Source organism: Bos indicus x Bos taurus, chromosome 21, assembly GCF_003369695.1.
Source record: "Bos indicus x Bos taurus breed Angus x Brahman F1 hybrid chromosome 21, Bos_hybrid_MaternalHap_v2.0, whole genome shotgun sequence".
NCBI classification, from domain to species: domain Eukaryota; kingdom Metazoa; phylum Chordata; class Mammalia; order Artiodactyla; family Bovidae; genus Bos; species Bos indicus x Bos taurus.
Genome location: NC_040096.1, coordinates 24,150,867 through 24,170,050, shown reverse-complemented (window position 1 = coordinate 24,170,050; position 19,184 = coordinate 24,150,867). Strand labels below are relative to the sequence as shown.

At 45.7% G+C, this 19,184-nt stretch overlaps 1 protein-coding gene across 6 annotated transcripts in view; it reads left to right on the top strand.

Moving 5' to 3' along the window:
• The window catches only part of ADAMTSL3 (ADAMTS like 3), a 381,778-nt gene extending 372,775 nt beyond the window's left edge, over positions 1–9,003 (top strand). For 3 of the 6 annotated variants that reach the window (XM_027520883.1, XM_027520878.1, XM_027520880.1), the window contains 2 exons: positions 5,810–6,024; positions 6,985–9,003. In XM_027520883.1, coding sequence (XP_027376684.1) covers positions 5,810–6,024; positions 6,985–7,091 — 322 coding nt within the window. In that variant the 3' untranslated portion in view covers positions 7,092–9,003. Of the gene's footprint in view, positions 1–5,809; positions 6,042–6,984 lie in introns of those variants that run through there. The other 3 variants (XM_027520881.1, XR_003507318.1, XM_027520882.1) reach the window with 3 other exon arrangements.
• Positions 9,004–19,184: the final 10,181 nt, after the last annotated feature.

The window sequence follows — 19,184 nt, the reverse complement described above, 5'->3', positions numbered from 1 at the left end:
GTTACTTGTTGCTTCTCCCTTGCTGCTTTTAATATTCTTTCTTTGTGTTTAGTCTTTGTTAGTTTGATTAGTATGTGTCTAGGCGTGTTTCTCCTTGGGTTTATCCTGTATGGGACTCTTTGTGCCTCTTGGACTTGATTGACTATTTCCTTTTCCATTTTCGGGAAGTTTTCAACTATAATCTCTTCAAAAATCTTCTTATACCCTTTCTTTTTCTCTTCTTCTTCTGGGACCCCTATAATTCTAATGGTGTGTTTGATATTGTCCCAGAGGTCTCTGAAACTATCCTCAGTTCTTTTCATTTTTACTTTATTCTGCTCTTCAGAAGTTATTTCCACCATTTTATCTTCTAGCTCACTGATTCGTTCTGCTTCAGAAATCTATTGATTCTGTCTAGAGTATTTTTAATTTCAGTAATTGTGTTATTTGTCTCTGTATGTTTATTCTTTAATTCTTCTAGATCTTTGTTAATTGATTCTTGCATTTTCTCCATTCTACTTTCAAGGTTTTTGATCATCTTTACTATCATTATTTTTAAATGATTTTTCAGGTAGTTTACCTATTTCATCTTCATTTATTTGGACTTCTGTGTTTCTAGTTTGTTCCTTCATTTATGTAGTATTTCTCTGCCTTTTCATTATTTTTTTAACTTATTATGTTTGAGGCCTCCTTTTCCCACGCTTCAAAGTTGACTTGTTTCTTCCTTTTTGTGTCTGCCCTCCTAAGGTGGGTCCAGTGGTTTGTGTAAGCTTCCTATAGGGTGAGATTTGTGCTGAGTTATTTGTTTGTTTTTCCTCTGATGGGCAAGGCAAGCAAGTGAGGTGGTAATCCTGTCTGCTGATGACTGGATTTGTATTTTTGTTTTGTTTGTTGTTTAGATGAGGTGAACAACCTCATCTGGTGGTTGGGTGATGCCAGGTCTTGTATTCATTTTTTTTTTTTTTTTAATTAAAAAATAAAAAAATTTCTCGGCGCCGCTCCTCACACTCCTCACGCCGAACTTCACGGGCGGCCCTCGGCCCCCGGAGCACCCGCACTGCCACGGTCCTGGGAGGCGGGGTGTCCCACACGCACCCACAGCTGCCGGGAGCGGCGCCCACGACGGCCCGCCCGCGCTCCCAGGTCTTGTATTCAAATGGTTTCCTTTGTGTGAGTTCTCACCGTTTGATACCCCCTAGGTTTAGTTCTCTGGTAGTCTAGAGTCTTGGAGTTAGTGCTCCCACTCCAAAGGCTCAGGGCTTGATCTCTGGTCAGGAATGAAGATTCCACAAGTGGTTTGTTATGGCATTAAGTGAAATTAAAACAAATATCCAAAAATTAGAAACCAAAGATGTATCCCAGACAAACTGCAGTTACAAAATCAGGCAAATAATAATTAAAATAATGGAATATACACATATACATATACACCCATGACCAAAATCAAAACCGTCCAACAAAAATAAAGTACAATAGATTGATCTGGCAAACAAAGGAAACCAAAATTTATATCTACAAGTTAAGAACAAAACTAACTAAAGCACAAACTGGACAACTAAACTAAAGCAAGGTGCCAATTGGAGAATAAAGCAATGAAAATAAAGCTAACAAAATGTTGAGAGGAAAGGAAAGAAAGAAAAGAAAGAAAGAATAGATTTGCAAAGTTAAATAGAGGTAGATGTAGAAGATTTATATACATTAAAGATTAACTGCAAGGGGCAAAGAACAGTAGGAAAAGCAAATGAATAAATGTAGAAAAATAATAATAGGTTTAAAAAATTAAAATTAAAAAAAGAGAAAAGATGCAAAAGAAAAAAAAAAAAAAAGGAAAGCTCCACAGAACTGCAAAAGCCCAACATAGAGGCAGAGGTTTATAACAGCTATAAAATATGTGACTGAGGAAAAAAAAAAAACCCTCGAAAGCTTAATTAGATTTCATAGTGCCAATAAAATCGACAACTACAACAGAGGGGGGGGGAAATGAAAAGAGAAAAAATCCAAAAGAATTGACAGAACAAGTCAAAACATGAGTTTTTCTTGAGTCCCTGCTGTCAGAGTCCTTTCCCGCACTGGGAGTCACAGTCCGCCTCACCTCCCTAGGATGCCTTCCAACATTGTGCCAATCTCTGGACCTGCTGTGAGGGCAGCTCAGATTCTAATCTGGTCCTTCTCCTATGTGTTCTTGCCTCCAGTGTCCACAGCTGTCAAAACTAGTGCGTTTTCTTTTGTAGGAGCTCTCAGTGATCTTTTATATATTCCATAGACACAGAATCTGCCTAGTTGATTGTGTGGATTTAATCTGCAACTTGTACAGCTGGTGGGAAGGCTTTGAGTCTTCTTCCTTAGCCACACTGCCCCTGGGTTTCAATGGTAGTTTTATTGCCACCTCTGCATGTGGGTCGTCCACTGGGGTTTGCTCCTGAGGCTGCTGTGGAGGACTTGGGTCTGCCCCAGTGAGGGCCAGAGGTGTGGAGGTGGTGCAGCTGCTTGGGTTGCAGGGGTTCTGACAGCACCAGGTACTCAAGGGAGTTGGCAGCTAGGGCAGCAGGAAATATAGTGCTCTAGAAGGGTATTGCAACCAGTATTGGCCAGTACGCTCTAGATTCTTGCCTGGAGAACCCCGCCTCCCTGACAGAGTAGCCTGGCAGGCCACAGTTCACAGGGTCGCAAAGAGTTGGACACGACCGAAGCGATCCTGTGTGCATAGACACAAGAGTTTTTCTGCCTGTGGCAGCTCTGTCCCAGTGAGAGTTGAGCGTGAAGGTGGTGCAGCAACTTGGCTTGTGGGGACCCTGGTGGTGCCAGGTGTGCAGGGACACGGACTGCCTCTGCCACAGGAGATATGGCCCTATCAGAATCTTTTTTCAAGCCTCTTGTAGCTGGCAATCAGAAGGGCTCTTTGGCCAGTCTTTCTCTGTGCTCTGCTTGTTCAGGCACTTAGATGGCTCCCTTGCCTGGGGTGCTTCTCTGTTGTTCAACAGGTCAGGCACATAGAGGAACCCCCCTAGCTGGGGTCCTACTGTGTAGATTGGCACACCAGACACTTAAAGGGGCACCCTGGCTGGGGTCCTACACTGTAGTTCAGCGTGTCAGGCATTTGACAGGCCAGTCTCTCTATTATTCAGCTGCTGATGCTGGTGTGTGGGGAGAGAGAGGCTATGGTGATGGTTCCATCCTCTGCGCATGACTCAGCAGTATCGCCTTGCTTCCATGGCTGCCTGGCTTTCCTCCACAGCCATTTCCCACCACAATCTCCTCCCTCACCTCCCCTCACTCCATGTCTCCACAATCAACAGCAGCCCTCGCCCTGGGATTGCTCCACAATCCCTAAACTCCAGCTTCCAGCCTCTGCATCTTCTAGGGGACCTGCATCCCTGTCTGGGGTATGTATGGCTGTGGCAAGGACTGTCTGATTCTCATTCCATTTAGGCTGCCACAGATCAGCTGTTTCACTCACAACCTTAAACGTTTCTCCTCTGACTCAAACAGTTGCCCCGATGTGGGGCTGGGACCCCTGCCCCCTGCTTCATTTCCCCCACCTGCTAAGGGCAGGTAAGGGCAGGTCCAGTCTTACTAACTGTAAGGTCCGGAGTTAGAGTAGGCGAGGTTCAGAAAAAGAACGAGACTGGCACTCTAAGGGAACAGATCACCTTTAATGAGGCCAGAAGGGGCAGCAGTCAGATTAGCGAGCTGCTGCCACTCCAGTACTCTTGCCTGGAAAATCCCATGGATGGAGGAGCCTGGTAGGCTGCAGTCCATGGGGTCGCTAAGAGTTGGACATGACTGAGCGACTTCACTTTCACTTTTCACTTTCATGCCTTGGAGAAGGAAATGGCAACCCACTCCAGTGTTCTTGCCTGGAGAATCCCAGGGACAGAGGAGCCTGGTAGGAGGCCGTCTGTGGGGTCGCACAGAGTTGGACACGACTGAAGCGACTTAGCAGCAGCAGCATAGAACTTGTGGAGAAGGAGATGGCAACCCACTCCAGTATTCTTGCCTAGAGAATCCCAGCGACAGAGGAGCCTGGTGGGCTGCCGTCTGTGGGGTCGCACAGAGTCAGACACGACTGAAGCGACTTAGCATGCATGAATGCACTTATCTAAGAAAAGAGTAAGTATATATAGGCATGTATGTAGAAAGCTACTGTCTTAAGGGGGCCTGTTCTTCTCCAAGGTTGCTGGGAGTAGTTATCTCTTAAACAGCTGGGGCAAGGAGTTCTGGAGATCGGCCAGAGGCTGGGCCAGCTTGGAGCTGGGTGTAATCAACCTAATGTCTATTTTTCATTTGGGTAAGAGAGTTCTTTGTTTTGCCTAGAATGGTGGGGAGGACCTGGAGGGGAGTTTTAACTCCAGGCTACCTTGAGCCATGCAACTTTCCTTCACTAACACTCCAGTTTTTTCCCCCTAGTTTCTTCATCTTACTGAGTTTTGCATGGTTCTAAAATTTGTATGCAGGCCAGGAAGCAACAGTTAAAACTGGACATGAAACAACAGACTGGTTCCAAATAGGAAAAGGAGTACATCAAGGCTGTATATTGTCACCCTGTTTATTTAACTTATATGCAGAATTTAACTTATCATGCGAAATGCTGGGCTGGAAGAAGTACAAGCTGGAATCAAGATTGCCGGGAGAAATATCAATAACCTCAGATATGCAGATGACACCACCCTTATGGCAGAAAGTGAAGAGGAACTAAAAAGCCTCTTGATGAAGGTGAAAGAGGAGAGTGAAAAAGTTGGCTTAAAACTCAACATTCAGAAAACAAAGATCATGGCATCTGGTCCCATCAGTTCATGGGAAATAGATGGGGAAACAGTGGAAACAGTGTCAGACTTTATTTTTTTGGGCTCCAAAATCACTGCAAATGGTGACTGCAGCCATGAAATTAAAAGACACTTACTCCTCAGAAGAAAAGTTATGAACAACCTAGATAGCATATTGAAAAGCAGAGACATTACTTTGCTAACAAAGGTTCGTCTAGTCAAGGCTATGGTTTTTCCAGTGGTCATGTATTGATATGAGAGTTGGACTGTGAAGAAGGCTGAGCACCGAAGAATTGATGCTTTTGAACTGTGGTGTTGGAGAAGACTCTTGAGAGTCCCTTGGACTGCAAGGAGATCCAACCAGTCCATTCTGCAGGAGATCAGCCCTGGGATTTCTTTGGAAGGAATGATGCTAAAGCTGAAACTCCAGAACTTTGGCCACCTCATGTGAAGAGTTGACTCATTGGAAAAGACTCTGATGCTGGGAGGGATTGGGGGCAGGAGGAGAAGGGGATGACAGAGGATGAGATGGCTGGATGGCATCACTGACTCGATGGACGTGAGTCTGAGTGAACTCCGGGAGATGGTGATGGACAGGGAGGCCTGGCGTGCTGCAATTCATGGGGTCTCAAAGAGTCGGACATGCCTGAGCGACTGAACTGAACTCAACTGATATATTCTTTTCCTCTTGTCAGGTACTCCTGTCCACTCTCAGCTGGTGTTCTGAAGGCACTTTTGTGTCTGAAGGTGTATTCCTGATGTATCCATGGAGATGTACTCCATGCCCACCTATTCCTCTGCCATTTTGTTCTCTCTGGAGAGTGGTCTTTTGGGGCGCAGGCCTTGAGTGGGTGTTGGAGGCTCACGGAAACATGTGCTTTGATTGCCTTCATTAAGGTCCGGATTCCTCCACCTCTTTGCTTAGTCCGCCAGGAACAGTGCCAGTCAGTGAATAAGGTCCTAACTGTCAGACCTTTCATACACTGAAAAGATGGTACAGTGAAAGAGTTGATCCCAGGCTTCTCCCATTTTCCATTGTTTTGTTTGTTTGTTTGTTTTCATCACAGACCCATCGTTCAGAAGAACTGCTTGCTGGGAGCTTGTGATGCGTGTTGGCGTGCAGGCCCTTGGAAGCCCTGCACCACAGCCTGTGGCCGAGGCTTCCAGTCTCGGAAAGTTGACTGTGTCCACCCAGGGAGCTGCAAGCCGGTGACTAAGACACGCTGTGCACCCGGGAAGAAACCCGCTTCCTGGCAGCACTGCCTGGGGCCTTCCTGTGACAGTACGTACCCCTCACAGGTATCACAGCTGCCCCCAAACCTCGTCCTAACCTGACCTCAGGGAGCCAGGCTTGTCAGGGTGTCGTCCACAGGGCCATTCTGAACGGGTGTGGGATCTTGGGATGTTGGGGGAGTAGCTGCTTTGATGTGGGTGTGGCTCGGTGTGTTCTTTAGAGAAAAACCAGTTGAGGGAGTAGGGTGGCCACACCGATCACCTCTCCACAGAATCCCTCCTGCCTGGAGACTCAGCCCCTCTGCCAGGGCTTCCCTGGATGGGGTTGGGCAGGCATGCCAGTGTCCTGAAGTTCTATGTGAAATAGAATCATGTATGTATTTTTCTAGAAAGCAGGTCCATAGCTTTCCCAGGGTCCATGATGCCCCCAAAGCTAGTGAGAGGAGCAGGTGGCCTGAGGAATCTGAAGTCCCCACAGGGCAGCGAGAAGCCACCTGGCCCAGCTAAGAAGTGGGTCCAGGGCCCTTTTTTAAAAAAATGTTATTTATCTCTTATTTTTGGCTGCACTGGGTCTTCGTTGCTGCACAGGCTTTTTCTCTGTAGCTGTGATGAGTTGGACCTACTCTCCAGTTGCAGTGCACAGACTTCTCATTGAAATATCTTCTCTGGTTTCGGAGCATGGGCTCTAGGGTATGGGGGCTCAGTGGTTGTCACTCCCAGTCACTAGAGCATAGGCCCATGTGGTTCACAGGCTTAGTTACCCCATGGCATGTGGGATCTTCCCGGACCAGGGATTGAACCCTGTATCTCCTGCATTGTCAGGCAGATTCTCATCCACTGAGCCACCAGGGAAGCCCTCAGGGCACTTCTGACTCTAGTGCAGAGCAATGACCCTAACCCAAGCCTAGTTACTTTGCTTCACTCTGATCTCGGTTTCTACTTTTCATAAAACTCTAGGTCTCTAATGAGCTCCATGTTAAATGGATATATATATATATATATTTTTCAGGAGACTGCACAGACACAACTCACTACTGTACGTTTGTAAAGCATCTTCATTTGTGTTCGCTAGACCGCTACAAACGAAGGTGCTGTCAGTCGTGTCAAGAAGGATAAAACTTTGTGGGGGTCATTATGCTGCTGTGAAGGTAAAACAAAAATGTAAAAACTCTTTTTTCCCCCATGTAGCTTGATCCAAAACATGTGTAATACTTCTCTAAAAGTCTCTCGATTCTACGATCAAACCAAAGTCGATGCAAACTCACCACTGTTAACATTGGATGCTGTCATGTCCCCATGACTGGTTTTTAATTCCAACTCTTTTAAGTGATATATTCCAGGACTAACATAAAATCCCGTAAGTAGCAGGCACGCCTTTGCACTTGGGACCTCGGGAGACCCCCAAGGTCACCAGTGCACTGTCACTGGCTGCCTCTTCCTGTTGTTTGTAGACAAGCACAGAGTGGGACATCCTGAAGACTTGGCAAACACAGCAGCTGGTGGCTTCTCTCAGTTCTAGGGTTGCAGCAGGTTGATAAGGCATCTACGTTTTAGAAGCTCTGGCCACTAGTCGTTAAGATGTTGGCTCTGATGGCATTTCTATGGATTATAACGTGTCATCTGTGAGAGAGAGTCACTCTGGACAGGCTTGTAACCCTGACTGACCCAGAGGTCCTGGGGGGAATGGCACCTTGTCCTCGCTCTTAAGAGAACCTGTGGAAGGAAACACAGAGTAAACGTGGCTGCCGTTTCACAACTGTGGAAGGAAATGTGTGAGCGAATGAGGGATCTTAGAATTCAAAGGAGAGGGGAAGTCCACCTTGTCTACTGATTTTGAAGTATATTCAAAGCGTCCTTTTAAGAGCTGTGAATGAGACTTTTCTAAGCACTATTCTCTTGCACACAAACAGAAAATCAAAGTCTTATAAGACCTAATTTATGCAGAAAGTAATATTCCTAAGGATTTTTATTTTGGAAAAACTGTAAGAAAGTAATGTAACTATGAAACATGATAGCTGACCAGAGTCATTTATAGTAAATAACTGTTTTAGTTTGAACTGATTTTTCGGTGAATCCAAAGTGAATTAGGGTTGAGCTGTAATGTACAGTTAGGATGAGGGGTTAGAGTTGGGGTTTGGTGAGTAAGTTTAGGGTTGGTTTTAGTTTCAGGGTTGGGTTAGTTGAGAGTGGAAGTTAAGTTGGGGTTGAGGCTGGAGTTGACTTTATGGATTAGGGTTAGGTCAGAGTTGGTGTGGGTTTGGGTTTGGGGTCAGTGATGGTGTCAGGGTGAAGATGAAGTTTGGAGTGAATGTTATATGTTCTAAAGCTGGGGCTCTTTCCTTCCATCTTACCAGTTACGGCATTAGTTGGCACCCAGCCCCAAATAAGTGGTCATACATCTTTCTTTGGGGTTACAGCTGCCTGCAGCCTGTGGCAGCAGAGTCTGCTGAGGCAGGTGTGCTGGCCCTAGTCCCTGGTCACACGTAAGTGAACAGTGGGCTCTGGCTTTGGGTGTGTCTAGACAAGCGTGCTGAGTCCCTGCCGTATCCTGAGCACTGCAGCTCTTGTCGTCACTGCAGCCTCACTGACACCAGGATGAGAGCTACTATACTGGAGGGTGTGGCAGTGGGAGTGGGTACAGGGAGGTGACGAGGACACGCCAGCCCCTGAGTTGTTCATCACCAATCACACTTGATTGCTGGAGGTTTTGAGTTAAAAGAGAGAGCATTTGTACAATACTCTTTGTATATATTTTTATATGACTTATAGGTGCAATATTTTATTTTGTACAGTATGTAATAAAGATATGGGACATATATTTTTCTTAGCAACAAAATTTCCTATTAAATTTCTTCATCTTTGTAGTTAAAGTGACTATTTTTCATGTGCTGGTGTACCATTTGTCTTTGATATCATTCAAATGACATTGCTGTGTACTGTATTTTACTACTGTTTCTATCACATAAGAGTTCTGTCATGATTCTGACTAGTAATTCAAAAATAAATGTACTTTGATTATTCAGTGGCATGGCCTGGGGTAATGTCACCTTGGCGGCATTTCTGTGGGTCCAGGTGGGCTGGACCCTGGTGGGCTCAGTGCTCTGGGCTGAACTTGGGAGCGTGGGTTACAGGACTCAGAAAAGAACACACAGAGATCCACTCTCACTCCCTTGTCCTGGACGCTTACTTCCTGTGAATCACAGCTGAGAGAATGTCAAGGGGGGAAAGAAGCTCCAAGTGTGTGACCTGGAGCAGGAATGGAGGTGGGTGGTAGGTGGTAAAGCAGCAGCACAGAACTAACACCCATTTGGTTTTGGTGAGTAACCGCTCCCAATACCATCCAGCTCTTATACAGTTGATGGGTTTGAACTGCTTGGGTCCCCTTACACACAGATTTCTATGACTGGTAAATACTACACTATACAGGGCCAGATAAAAAAACTCATGGATGCGGAACGGTGAACACAGAGGAACTGAGCGTACCAGAGGGTCAACTGCAGGTTATACATGGATTTTCCGTGGCAGGGAAGGCTGGTGCCTCAACCCCCCACCGCCCAACCCCAAACCATTGTTTAAGGCTCAACTGTATAGCGCTTCAAGATTAGCAGTGAGTCTTTCTACAGGAAATTCATGTTGTGGGAATTGAAATTCCCCCTGGAGTTTCCAAGGTCACATGAGATAAGCAATGGAGCATGGCAGGTGTTTCAACAGTGTACTGATACTTCCTTTTCTTTTTTTTTTCCTTCATTCTTTCCCTCCTTCCATCCCTTCTTCCTCCTACTTTCCATCCTTCCATATATATACATATAGATATAGGTATTGTGCACACATATCTCCTGTATCTATGAATTCACACTGAATTAAGTCTTGGATACCAGTCCAGCACCATAAGGGTCATGATTATAGTAAAGGTATAGTATGATTATACCTTTTTCTCTCTCTCTCTCTTTTTTTTTTTTTTTTTTTTGCCAATTTCTTTCTCTGACAGGGAGGGAGCCTGGCTCTGATTATCAGCAGTGGATTTTCTTGGTGACTCTAGTATACACATCAAGTAGTCCCAGAACTGATGATGCATACACCCTGCAAAAGGAAAAAATATGCCCAGTGTGGGTACAGCGTTCTTTCTGTCTGTTTCCTTAGAGCCTTCAGTCAGAACCCTCTTCCAGGGTGACTCAGGTCACCCTCTTTCTTCTTGGCCCCTTCAGTGCGGTTATGGCATTCATCTGCTGTACAGTTATACTCTTGTCACAGCTTACGTGCCTTCTTGGGTTCTCCCCACCTCCTGGGTGATGGTTATCATTTGACATGCAGTCAAGTTGGCTCTGTGGTTTACACTTCTCAGGTGTGTGTGTGTGCGTGTGTGTGTGCGTGCATGTGCACTCTTTAGTGTCTGACTCTTTACAGACCCAATGGATAGTAACCCACCAAGCTCCTCTGTCCATGGAATTCTCCAGGCAAGAATACTGGAGTGGGTAGCCATTTCCTTCTCCAGGATCTTCCCAGCCCAGGGATTGAAACTTCATCTCATAAATCTCCTGCCTTGGCAGGTGGATTCTTGAGCACTGGCACCACCTGGGAAGCCCCTATAGTTCTTATAGTTTTAACAAATACAGTGGTTTTCAGCCACCACCACGTTTTCTCACCTAACAGCTCCATTACCCCCCAGATTCCTTTATCTTCCTTTTTGGTAATCAGTAATTTCTCCATCCCAACCAGCCCCCTGGCAATTACTGATATATTTTCTGTCCCTACAATTTTACCTTTTCCAGAACTTCATGCAAGTGTGATCATACATTATGTGGCCTTTGAGGCCCAGCTTCTTTCACTGACCAAAACACCTTTAAGATTCATGCATAATATTGGGCAAATCAACAATTTGTTCCTTGAATTGAGTCCATCTGAGTATACTAGAGATGTGTGTCATTTTTCCATATGATAGATGGGAAAAATGACACACATCTCTAGTATGACACACATCTCTTGTATGCTCAAGCAGACGCAGCTTGAGACTCAATTGTACAAATGTTATACGATTATATGAGTAAAGTTTATAAATGTGTAAACTTTTGTGTAAAACAAGTTTTCATTCTTCTTTGATAAACACCTGGGAGTGGATTTGCTGGCTATATGATACGTGCATGTTTAGAAGAAACTGTCAAACTGTTTTCCACCAGTGACATACAGATGTTCCAGCTGCTCACATCCTCATCAGTACTGGAAACTGTCATGTGTCTGTATTGTATATGCGTTGGCTTCCCCAGATGGCACCAGTGGTAAAGAAGCTGCCTGCCAATGTAGGAGACATAAGAGATGCAGGTTCATTGCCTGGGTTGGGAAGATCCCCTGGAGGAGGGTATGGCAACCCACTCCAGTATTCTTGCCTGGAAAACCCCATGGGCAGAGGAGCCTGGCAGGCCATAGTCCATGGGGTCACAAAGACTTGGACATGACTGAGTGACTAAGAATGCATGCAGTCCAATGGTTACAACTTTGCGGTACGAGTTTGATCCCTGGTCAGAGAACTAAGATCCCACATGCCATGAGGCCAAAACACCAAAACATAAAACAAATATTGTAACAAATCAAACCCCATCCATCAGGTCCCTCCCCACAGGAGACAGGAGAGAGCCCAACTCCTGCAGGACATTCAGGAAACTTATCTGCACAGGGACCTGACCACACTGAACACTGGCTAGTTCAGGGCACTTACTATTCTATCCTAAGCTTCCAGGTCATGATTACAGGGACCAAAAGTTCTTCTTGGCCCTTCTGTAAATGTGCAGTATCGTCAGTGCAAGAGGATAATACCCTCTTTTTGCACTTCTGCCCTGCAGTGCAGCAATTCTTGCTCTTCAGAATGATCGTGCTAATTCTTCAGTCATTAACTCCAACTGCTACATGGTACACACTTCTCTAACTGGAGAGGATGCAAAACAGAGGGCGATACATCTTTCTGGAGAAATAAAGTTAATGAAAACTATGAAGAACCAGAGTTGGCAAAAACTATCCCCTCCACCACTAACATGGAAGGGGAGAGTGTGGGGGGAGGGGGACATGCCCCGGGGGACAGTCCAGTCTGTGAAGTTTCACCCAGTGGCAGAGGAGGGGCAGCTGAGTCATGGTGGCATCTCTTCTGGTCCCCAGGCCGCTCCAGACCATCCTCTCAGCTGGCCAGGGCTCCTGAAGGCCGTGGAGGTGCTGGACTTGAATCCCATAGTCCACTTGACTGGGTCCCAGGGGGCTTGGCAGGGCTCTTTTTGTCTTGGTCAGTCATCATGGGTTGTTTCTGGGCCTACTTTACTTGTGCGGGTTTTGCTGGGCAGCCCACAACAACGTTCTTATAAACCTCCATATTCTCCCAGCCACGCCCCTCTTTTTCTTGCTGAGGCCAGAGGGAGTGGCTGGGGAGTGGGACTGCCCAGCTTGGTAGGAGCGTCCAGCAGTGTTGGCCACACTCAGGGGGTAGTGGGTTCCCTCTGGGGCTTTGCTGCTGGTGTCACAGGTGTTGCTGGTATCATGGGTGTCACTGGTGTTGGGGGTGCTGCAGGTGCCACGATGCCCATGGGTGCCTTGGGTGCGGTGGGTGTCGGGGTGCCATGACTGTCGCTGGTGCCTCGGATGCCATAGATGCCTCTGTTGGAGAGTGAGGCCCCAGAGTCACACGAGGAAGATGGGATGGGTAGGGGAGTGGTAGGATTGGTGATCTTGTCTTTTGAATTGTCGGTTGTATCCAGCATCCCAATGGTCTCCTCTGGAAATAGCCAGGCTGGTATGAAGGTGGACACCTCAGGGCTTGGAGGCTGGAGTTTTGGGTGCTGGAGTTCTTCATAGCAAGGTAGGGGTTCACAAGGATGGTACAGGACCCCACCCTGCGTCTATTCAAGCTTAGGCTTTCTGAGCTCTGGCTCTTGGCCCACCTTGAGCCCAGAGACATCCACACCGACACCAACAAGTCCTCTTCACAGAGTAGCTGGAGTGGCTCCTCCTGGCCTATCTTGACCCATGGATGCTGCCAAAGATGAGGTCAACTAGCTCTGTTTGTCGGATTGAGGGTCAGCATGCTTGCTATTAATGTTCTTATTTCATATGATAGGTAGTCGGGCACATGATAATGCCCTGTGAGCACACTCTGCCTCAGCTTCCGGAAATTTTGTCCTTGGAACAGATGGGACCTGGTCACCATGACATACAGGATGACATCAAGGCTCCACACATCTATCTACAGCTACAGATTCAATATCAGACTTGAGAATAAAGATCCTTGGTACTTAGGATAAAAAGGAAAATCAGAAGTGCATGAATCACAGGGAACTAGTACTGCTGATATCTGCTCCTTGTAGCTTAAAATGAATGAATTGCAGAAGGACACACAGAAGTTGCTGACTGACCTCATGTTTTATTATATCTACTCTAAATGGCAACCCACTCCAGTGTTATTGCCTGGAGAATCCCAGGGACAGGGGAGCCTGGTGGGCTGCCGTCTATGGGGTCACACAGAGTCAGACACAACTAAAGTGACTTAGCAGCAGCAGCAGCAGCAGCAGCATAGGAACAGTAAAGGCTACATCATTTCAGTCTTTTAAATCTTTAGCTAGTGTCTTTGATTTTCAGGTTATGTCATGTAGAATGTAACTCTGCAAATAGAGATTCTAGAGATGTGGATGCAGGGAGAGCATAGAAGGAGAAAATCATGTTGAGTCACCATTCAACAAGCCAGCTCATGTTATTTATGAGATAATTACCTAGGGGTATTTAAGTGATACCGTTTTCTCTTCTTTTCGACACAATGCTACCATCCTTACAAGCACCTTCGTCCATTCATTCAACATTCATCTTAGTCTGTTTGCACTACCATAACAACGTAGCACAGACCAGCATGGAGGGGGTGGCTTATAAACAACAGGCATTTATTTCTTGCAGTTCTGGAGGCAGGGACATCCAAGATCAAGGTAGGGCCAGATCTGATGTCTGAGGAGGGCCAGCTTCCTGGTTCACAGACAGTCATCTTTTTGCTGTGTCCTCTTATGGCCAAAGGGATAAAGGGGCTCCCTGGGGCTTCTTTCATTAGGGCACTAATCTCATTCATGAGGGCTCCGCCTATGTGACCTAATTACTTCCCAATGCCCCCACCTCCTGCATGTTAGGATGTGACACATAAATTTTAGAGAGACACAAACATTCAGACACAAACATAGCCATGTTCAACAAATATTTGCCCAGTGCATGCTTGCTTTTGCCAGAGCTGGGAATACGTAGATGACCTAGCCCTTGAGAAGCCCATAGTCTAGAGAAGGAGATGCTCATGTGAACAGATATTTGAAGCAGAGTGACAAGCGCTGTAACGGTTGTTTGTTGTTCAGCCGCTAAGTCATGTCTGACACTTTGCGACCCTGTGGACTGCAGCATGCCACACTTCCCTGTCCTTCACTATCTCCTGGAGTTTGCTCAAATTCATGTCCATTGAGTCGGTGATGCTATCTAACCATCTCATCCCTCATCCTCTGCCACCTCCTTTGCCTTTTGCCTTCAATCTTTCCCAGCATCAGGCTCTTTTTCAGTGAGTCAGCTCCAAAGGACACAGTAGCTCTGAGGAGGGGTCCCTAATGCTCTCTGGAGAAGCCAACCAGGTTTTCACATAAGTCAGGATGTTGCTCTGGGAGGAGGAAGAAGAATGTTCCAGGCAGAGAAATCAGGATGTGCAAAGGCAGAGAGAAGTTCCATGTGGGATGGAACATGGAAATCAAATGAATGCCTTCAAATCAGTTAATTAAAAGATTGGATACTCATGAGGCTGAAATTGCTGGTAAAGGTGACATCTTTGGAATATTTAAAACTTTGATTTATTGAAACTGCCTACATTGTTCTACCACCTCCTGCACACACACACATGCACCACACACACGCACACACGCACCACAGACACACACACACGCACCACACACACACACGTGTACATTGTGAAATATGCCAAGCCTTCAGTGGCTAGCATTTCAAAGAAATTCATTTGTCACCTTAACAAATACTGGCTGAGCACCTAAGTATATAATGTGTCTAGTCTCAAGGATTTGGCATTCCAGTCAGAGAGATGGATAATAAACCAATAAACAAATAAGTGTACAGGATATTTCTCTGTGGAAAGTGCTATGAAGAAAAGGAAGTAGGATGGTGAGCCCAGTGGTGATTGCGCATCACTACTTTAGCCTTCTGAGGAGGTGATACGTGAGTCCAGACCTAAAGGATGTGGTGGAGCCATCCATCCCAAGAGGTAAGGAAAGAGCATTTCTGGCAGCGGGAACAGTAAGTGTGAGGACTCTAAAGTGAGCACAGGCTTTGCGTGGTCAAGGAACAGAAAGAAGATTCGTGTGGTGAGGGTTCAGTGGGGTAGAAGGAGAGGTGTGTGAGATGAAGCTGGAGAGCTTCTGAGGACCAAATCATTCAAGCCTTGAAGGTCAAGGTAAAGACTGGAGTTTTATTCCCAAAATATGAGAAGCCATTGAGGAGTTCTGTATGGGAGGAAATAATGATCTACTTTTTCAATTCATTTGTGTCAAAAATCATTCATCATAAAATGAAAAAAAATCAAATTGGACCTCATCAAAAATGTGCTAATCAAAGGCACTATTAAGAATATGAACACATAAGCCTTAGACTGGGAGAAAGATTGGCAGTCCTGTGTCTGATAAAGAACTTATGTCCAGAATATATGAGGAACTATTACAGTTTAACAATGAACTCTCCCCTTCCTGAGAAAAACAATGGCAAAAGACCTGAAGTTCACACAAAAAAAGACTGACAGATGGAATCAGGAAAATGAAAATTGAAAGCACGATGAGATGCAGTATCACACCTACCAGAAGAGTAAAAACCAACTGATAACGTAAACTTTTTGGCATCAAAAGAAATTCCCAATGCACTGCAGATAGATGGATAAAATGGGACAACCACATTGGAAAACTATGTGGCAGCTTCTAATAAACTTAAGCACATACCTACCCTTGACCCAACAATTCCATTCACAGGTATTTACCCGAGAAAAATGAAAACATGTTCACACACACATACACACACACACAAATACAAGCATGTTCTTTGCAGTCTTTACTCCATAATGACCATCAATAGGAGAATGGATAAACAAACCATGGTATATTCATACAACAGAGTAGTATTCAGCAATAAAAAAGAATGAATTACTGATATACATAACAATATGGGTGAATCTCAAAAACATTATGTTAGAGATCAGGGGGGCAGTCCTAAGATGGCAGAGGAATACGACGCGGAGACCACTTTCTCCCCGACAAATTCATGGTAAGAACATTTGAACGCTGAGTAAATTCCACAAAACAACTTCTGAATGCTGGCAGAGGACATCAGGCACCCAGAAAGGCAGCCCATTTTCTTCCAAAGGAGGTAGGACAAAATATAAAAGATAAAAAGAGAGACAAAAGAAGTAGGGATGAAGATCCCCCCAGAAAGGGAGTCTTTAAAAAGAAGTTTCCAAAGACCAGGAAACACTCTCAGTGGCGCGTCTGTGGCAAGCCTTGGAATCTCAGAGGGCAACATAACCGGGAGGAAAAATAAATAAATAATTAATTAAACCCCACAGATTACATGCTTAACGGCAACTCCCAGCAGCCCAAATGCTTGCATCTGCCACTAGCAGGGCTGGACAGGGAGGCGCATGCTGCATTGCTTAGGGTAAGGACTGGGCCTGAATGCTCTGAGGGCAATCTGAGGGAACTAACTTGAGATAGCAATCCACACTGTAGGATAGCTATCCTGCGAAAAGCCCTAACCTAAGATGCTGCCAGGCCCGCTCACAGAACAAAGGACTGAGCAGACCTAGCTGGCTGCAGATCGGCCCATCCCCTGCCGGAGACAGGCAGGCGAGGGCAGCCAGAGCCGGAAGGGGGCAATCGCAGCCCCAGAGAGGCATCCTCTACCAAACTGCAAGCAGGCTTTGTTGCTAACCAAGACTTCTAGGGATTCTGGATGGTCGACGTCCACCGGGAGGGTCACAGCCAGAGATCAGCTCCCCAGAAGAGAGACACAGCACACCTGAGAAGGTATGCCTGTTGTACACCCAGAAAACCAAGTGGCAGGTACGGGGGAGGCGATAAGTCACAGCCACTACCTGGGGGCGACAGCGCTCGCCAAGCACCTGGTCACCTGAGCTACTCGGACCTGGGAAGGGCACAAAACGCAGGCCCAACCAAGTCTGTGCCTCTGTGGAGTACCCGAGAACTGAACCTGAGCGGCTTAGACCTGGGAAGTGCATGCAACCCAGGGCCCGCCTCAGATAGTTCCCGGCAGAGCAACCTAGAGCCTGAGCGGTGTAGACAGGGAAAGCACACACGCCGTGAACGGGGGCAAACCTAGTGTGGCCGAGTTACTACGAGCACTCCCCACACACGCCAGTGATATTTGTTTGCAGTGTTCGTCCCTCCCCACAGCATGACTGAACAAGTGAGCCTAAAAAGTGACCACCACTGCCCCCTTGTGGTAGGGCAGAAATTGGATACTGAAGGGACCAGCAAACAAGAAGCTAAAATAAACAGAGGGAACCGCTTTGGAAGTGACAGGTGCAATAGATTAAAACCCTGTAGTTAGCACCGACTACACAGGAAGAGGCCTGTAGATCTTGAGAAGTATAAGCTGGATCAAGGAAATATCTGAAAATGAACTGACCCCACACTGTCTGCAACGGCTCCAGAGAAAGTCCTATATATATATTTTTACTATTATCATTTTTTAAATTAAAAAAAATTTTTTTAATTTTGAGTCCTATATTACTCCTTTAATTTTCATTTTTATAACCTACTATTACCTTGCAAAAAAAGACCCTATTTTTAAAGCAAACTTCATATATATATATATTTTATAATTTTTGTGACTTTGTTTTTTTAATATTGTATTTTTGAGAATCTAACCTCTACTCTAGATTTTTAATCTTTGCTTTTTGGTATTTGTTATCAATTTTGTACCATTAAGAACTCAAACTTCAGTACCCATTTTTACTTGGGACTGAGATTACTGGCTTGATTGCTCTCTCCCTCTTTTGACTCTCCTTTTTCTCCACCAGGCCTCCTCTATCTCTTCCCTCCCCCTTCTCTTCTCTACCCAACTCTGTGAATCTCTTTGTGTGTTCCAGGCTGTGGAGAACACTAGGGAACTGATTACTGGCTGGATCTGTCTCTCTCCTTTTGATTCCCTCTTTTATCCTCCTGGCCACCTCTGTCTCCTTCCTCCCTCTTCTCTTCTCTGTGTGACTCTTTGAACATCTCTGAGGGATCCAGATTGTGGAGAGCACATAGGGAAGTCATTACTGGCTAGTTTGCTCTCTCCCCTTTTGATTCCCCCTCTTCTCCTGGCCACCTCTATCTCCCTCCTCCCTCTTCTCTTCTCCATGTAACTCTGTGAACCTCTCTGGGTGTCCCTCACTGTGGAGAAACTTTTAATCATTAACCTAGATGTTTTATCATCAGTGCTGTATAGATGAAGAAGTCTTGAAGCTACTGTAAGAATAAGACTGAAAACCAGAGGCAGGAGGGTTAAGTCCAAATCCTGAGAACTCCTGACTCCAGGGAACATTAATTGATAGGAGCTCATCAAAAGCCTCCATACCTACACTGAAACCAAGCACCACCCAAGGGCCAACAAGTTACAGAGCAAGACATACCACACAAATTATCCAGCAACACAGGAACATAGCCCTGAGCTTCAACATAAAGGCCGCCCAAAGTCACAACAAACCCACTGACATCTCAAAACTCACTACTGGACACTTCATGGCACTCCAGAAAGAAGAAATCCAGCTCCACCCACCAGAACACCGACACAAGCTTCCCTACCAGGAAACCTTGACAAGCCACCCGTCTAACCCCACCCACAGCAAGGAACCTCCACAATAAAGAGGAACCACAAACTGCCAGAATACGGAAAGGCCACCCCAAACACAGCAATATAAACAATATGAAAAGGCAGAGAAATACTCAGCAGGTAAAGGAACAGGATAAATGCCCACCAAACCAAACAAAAGAGGAAGAGATAGGGAATCTACCTGATAAAGAATTCTGAATAATGATAGTGAAAATGATCCAAAATCTTGAAAACAAAATGGAGTTACAGATAAATAGCCTGGAGACAAGGATTGAGAGGATGCAAAAAATGTTTAACAAGGACCTAGAAGAAATAAAAAAGAGTCAA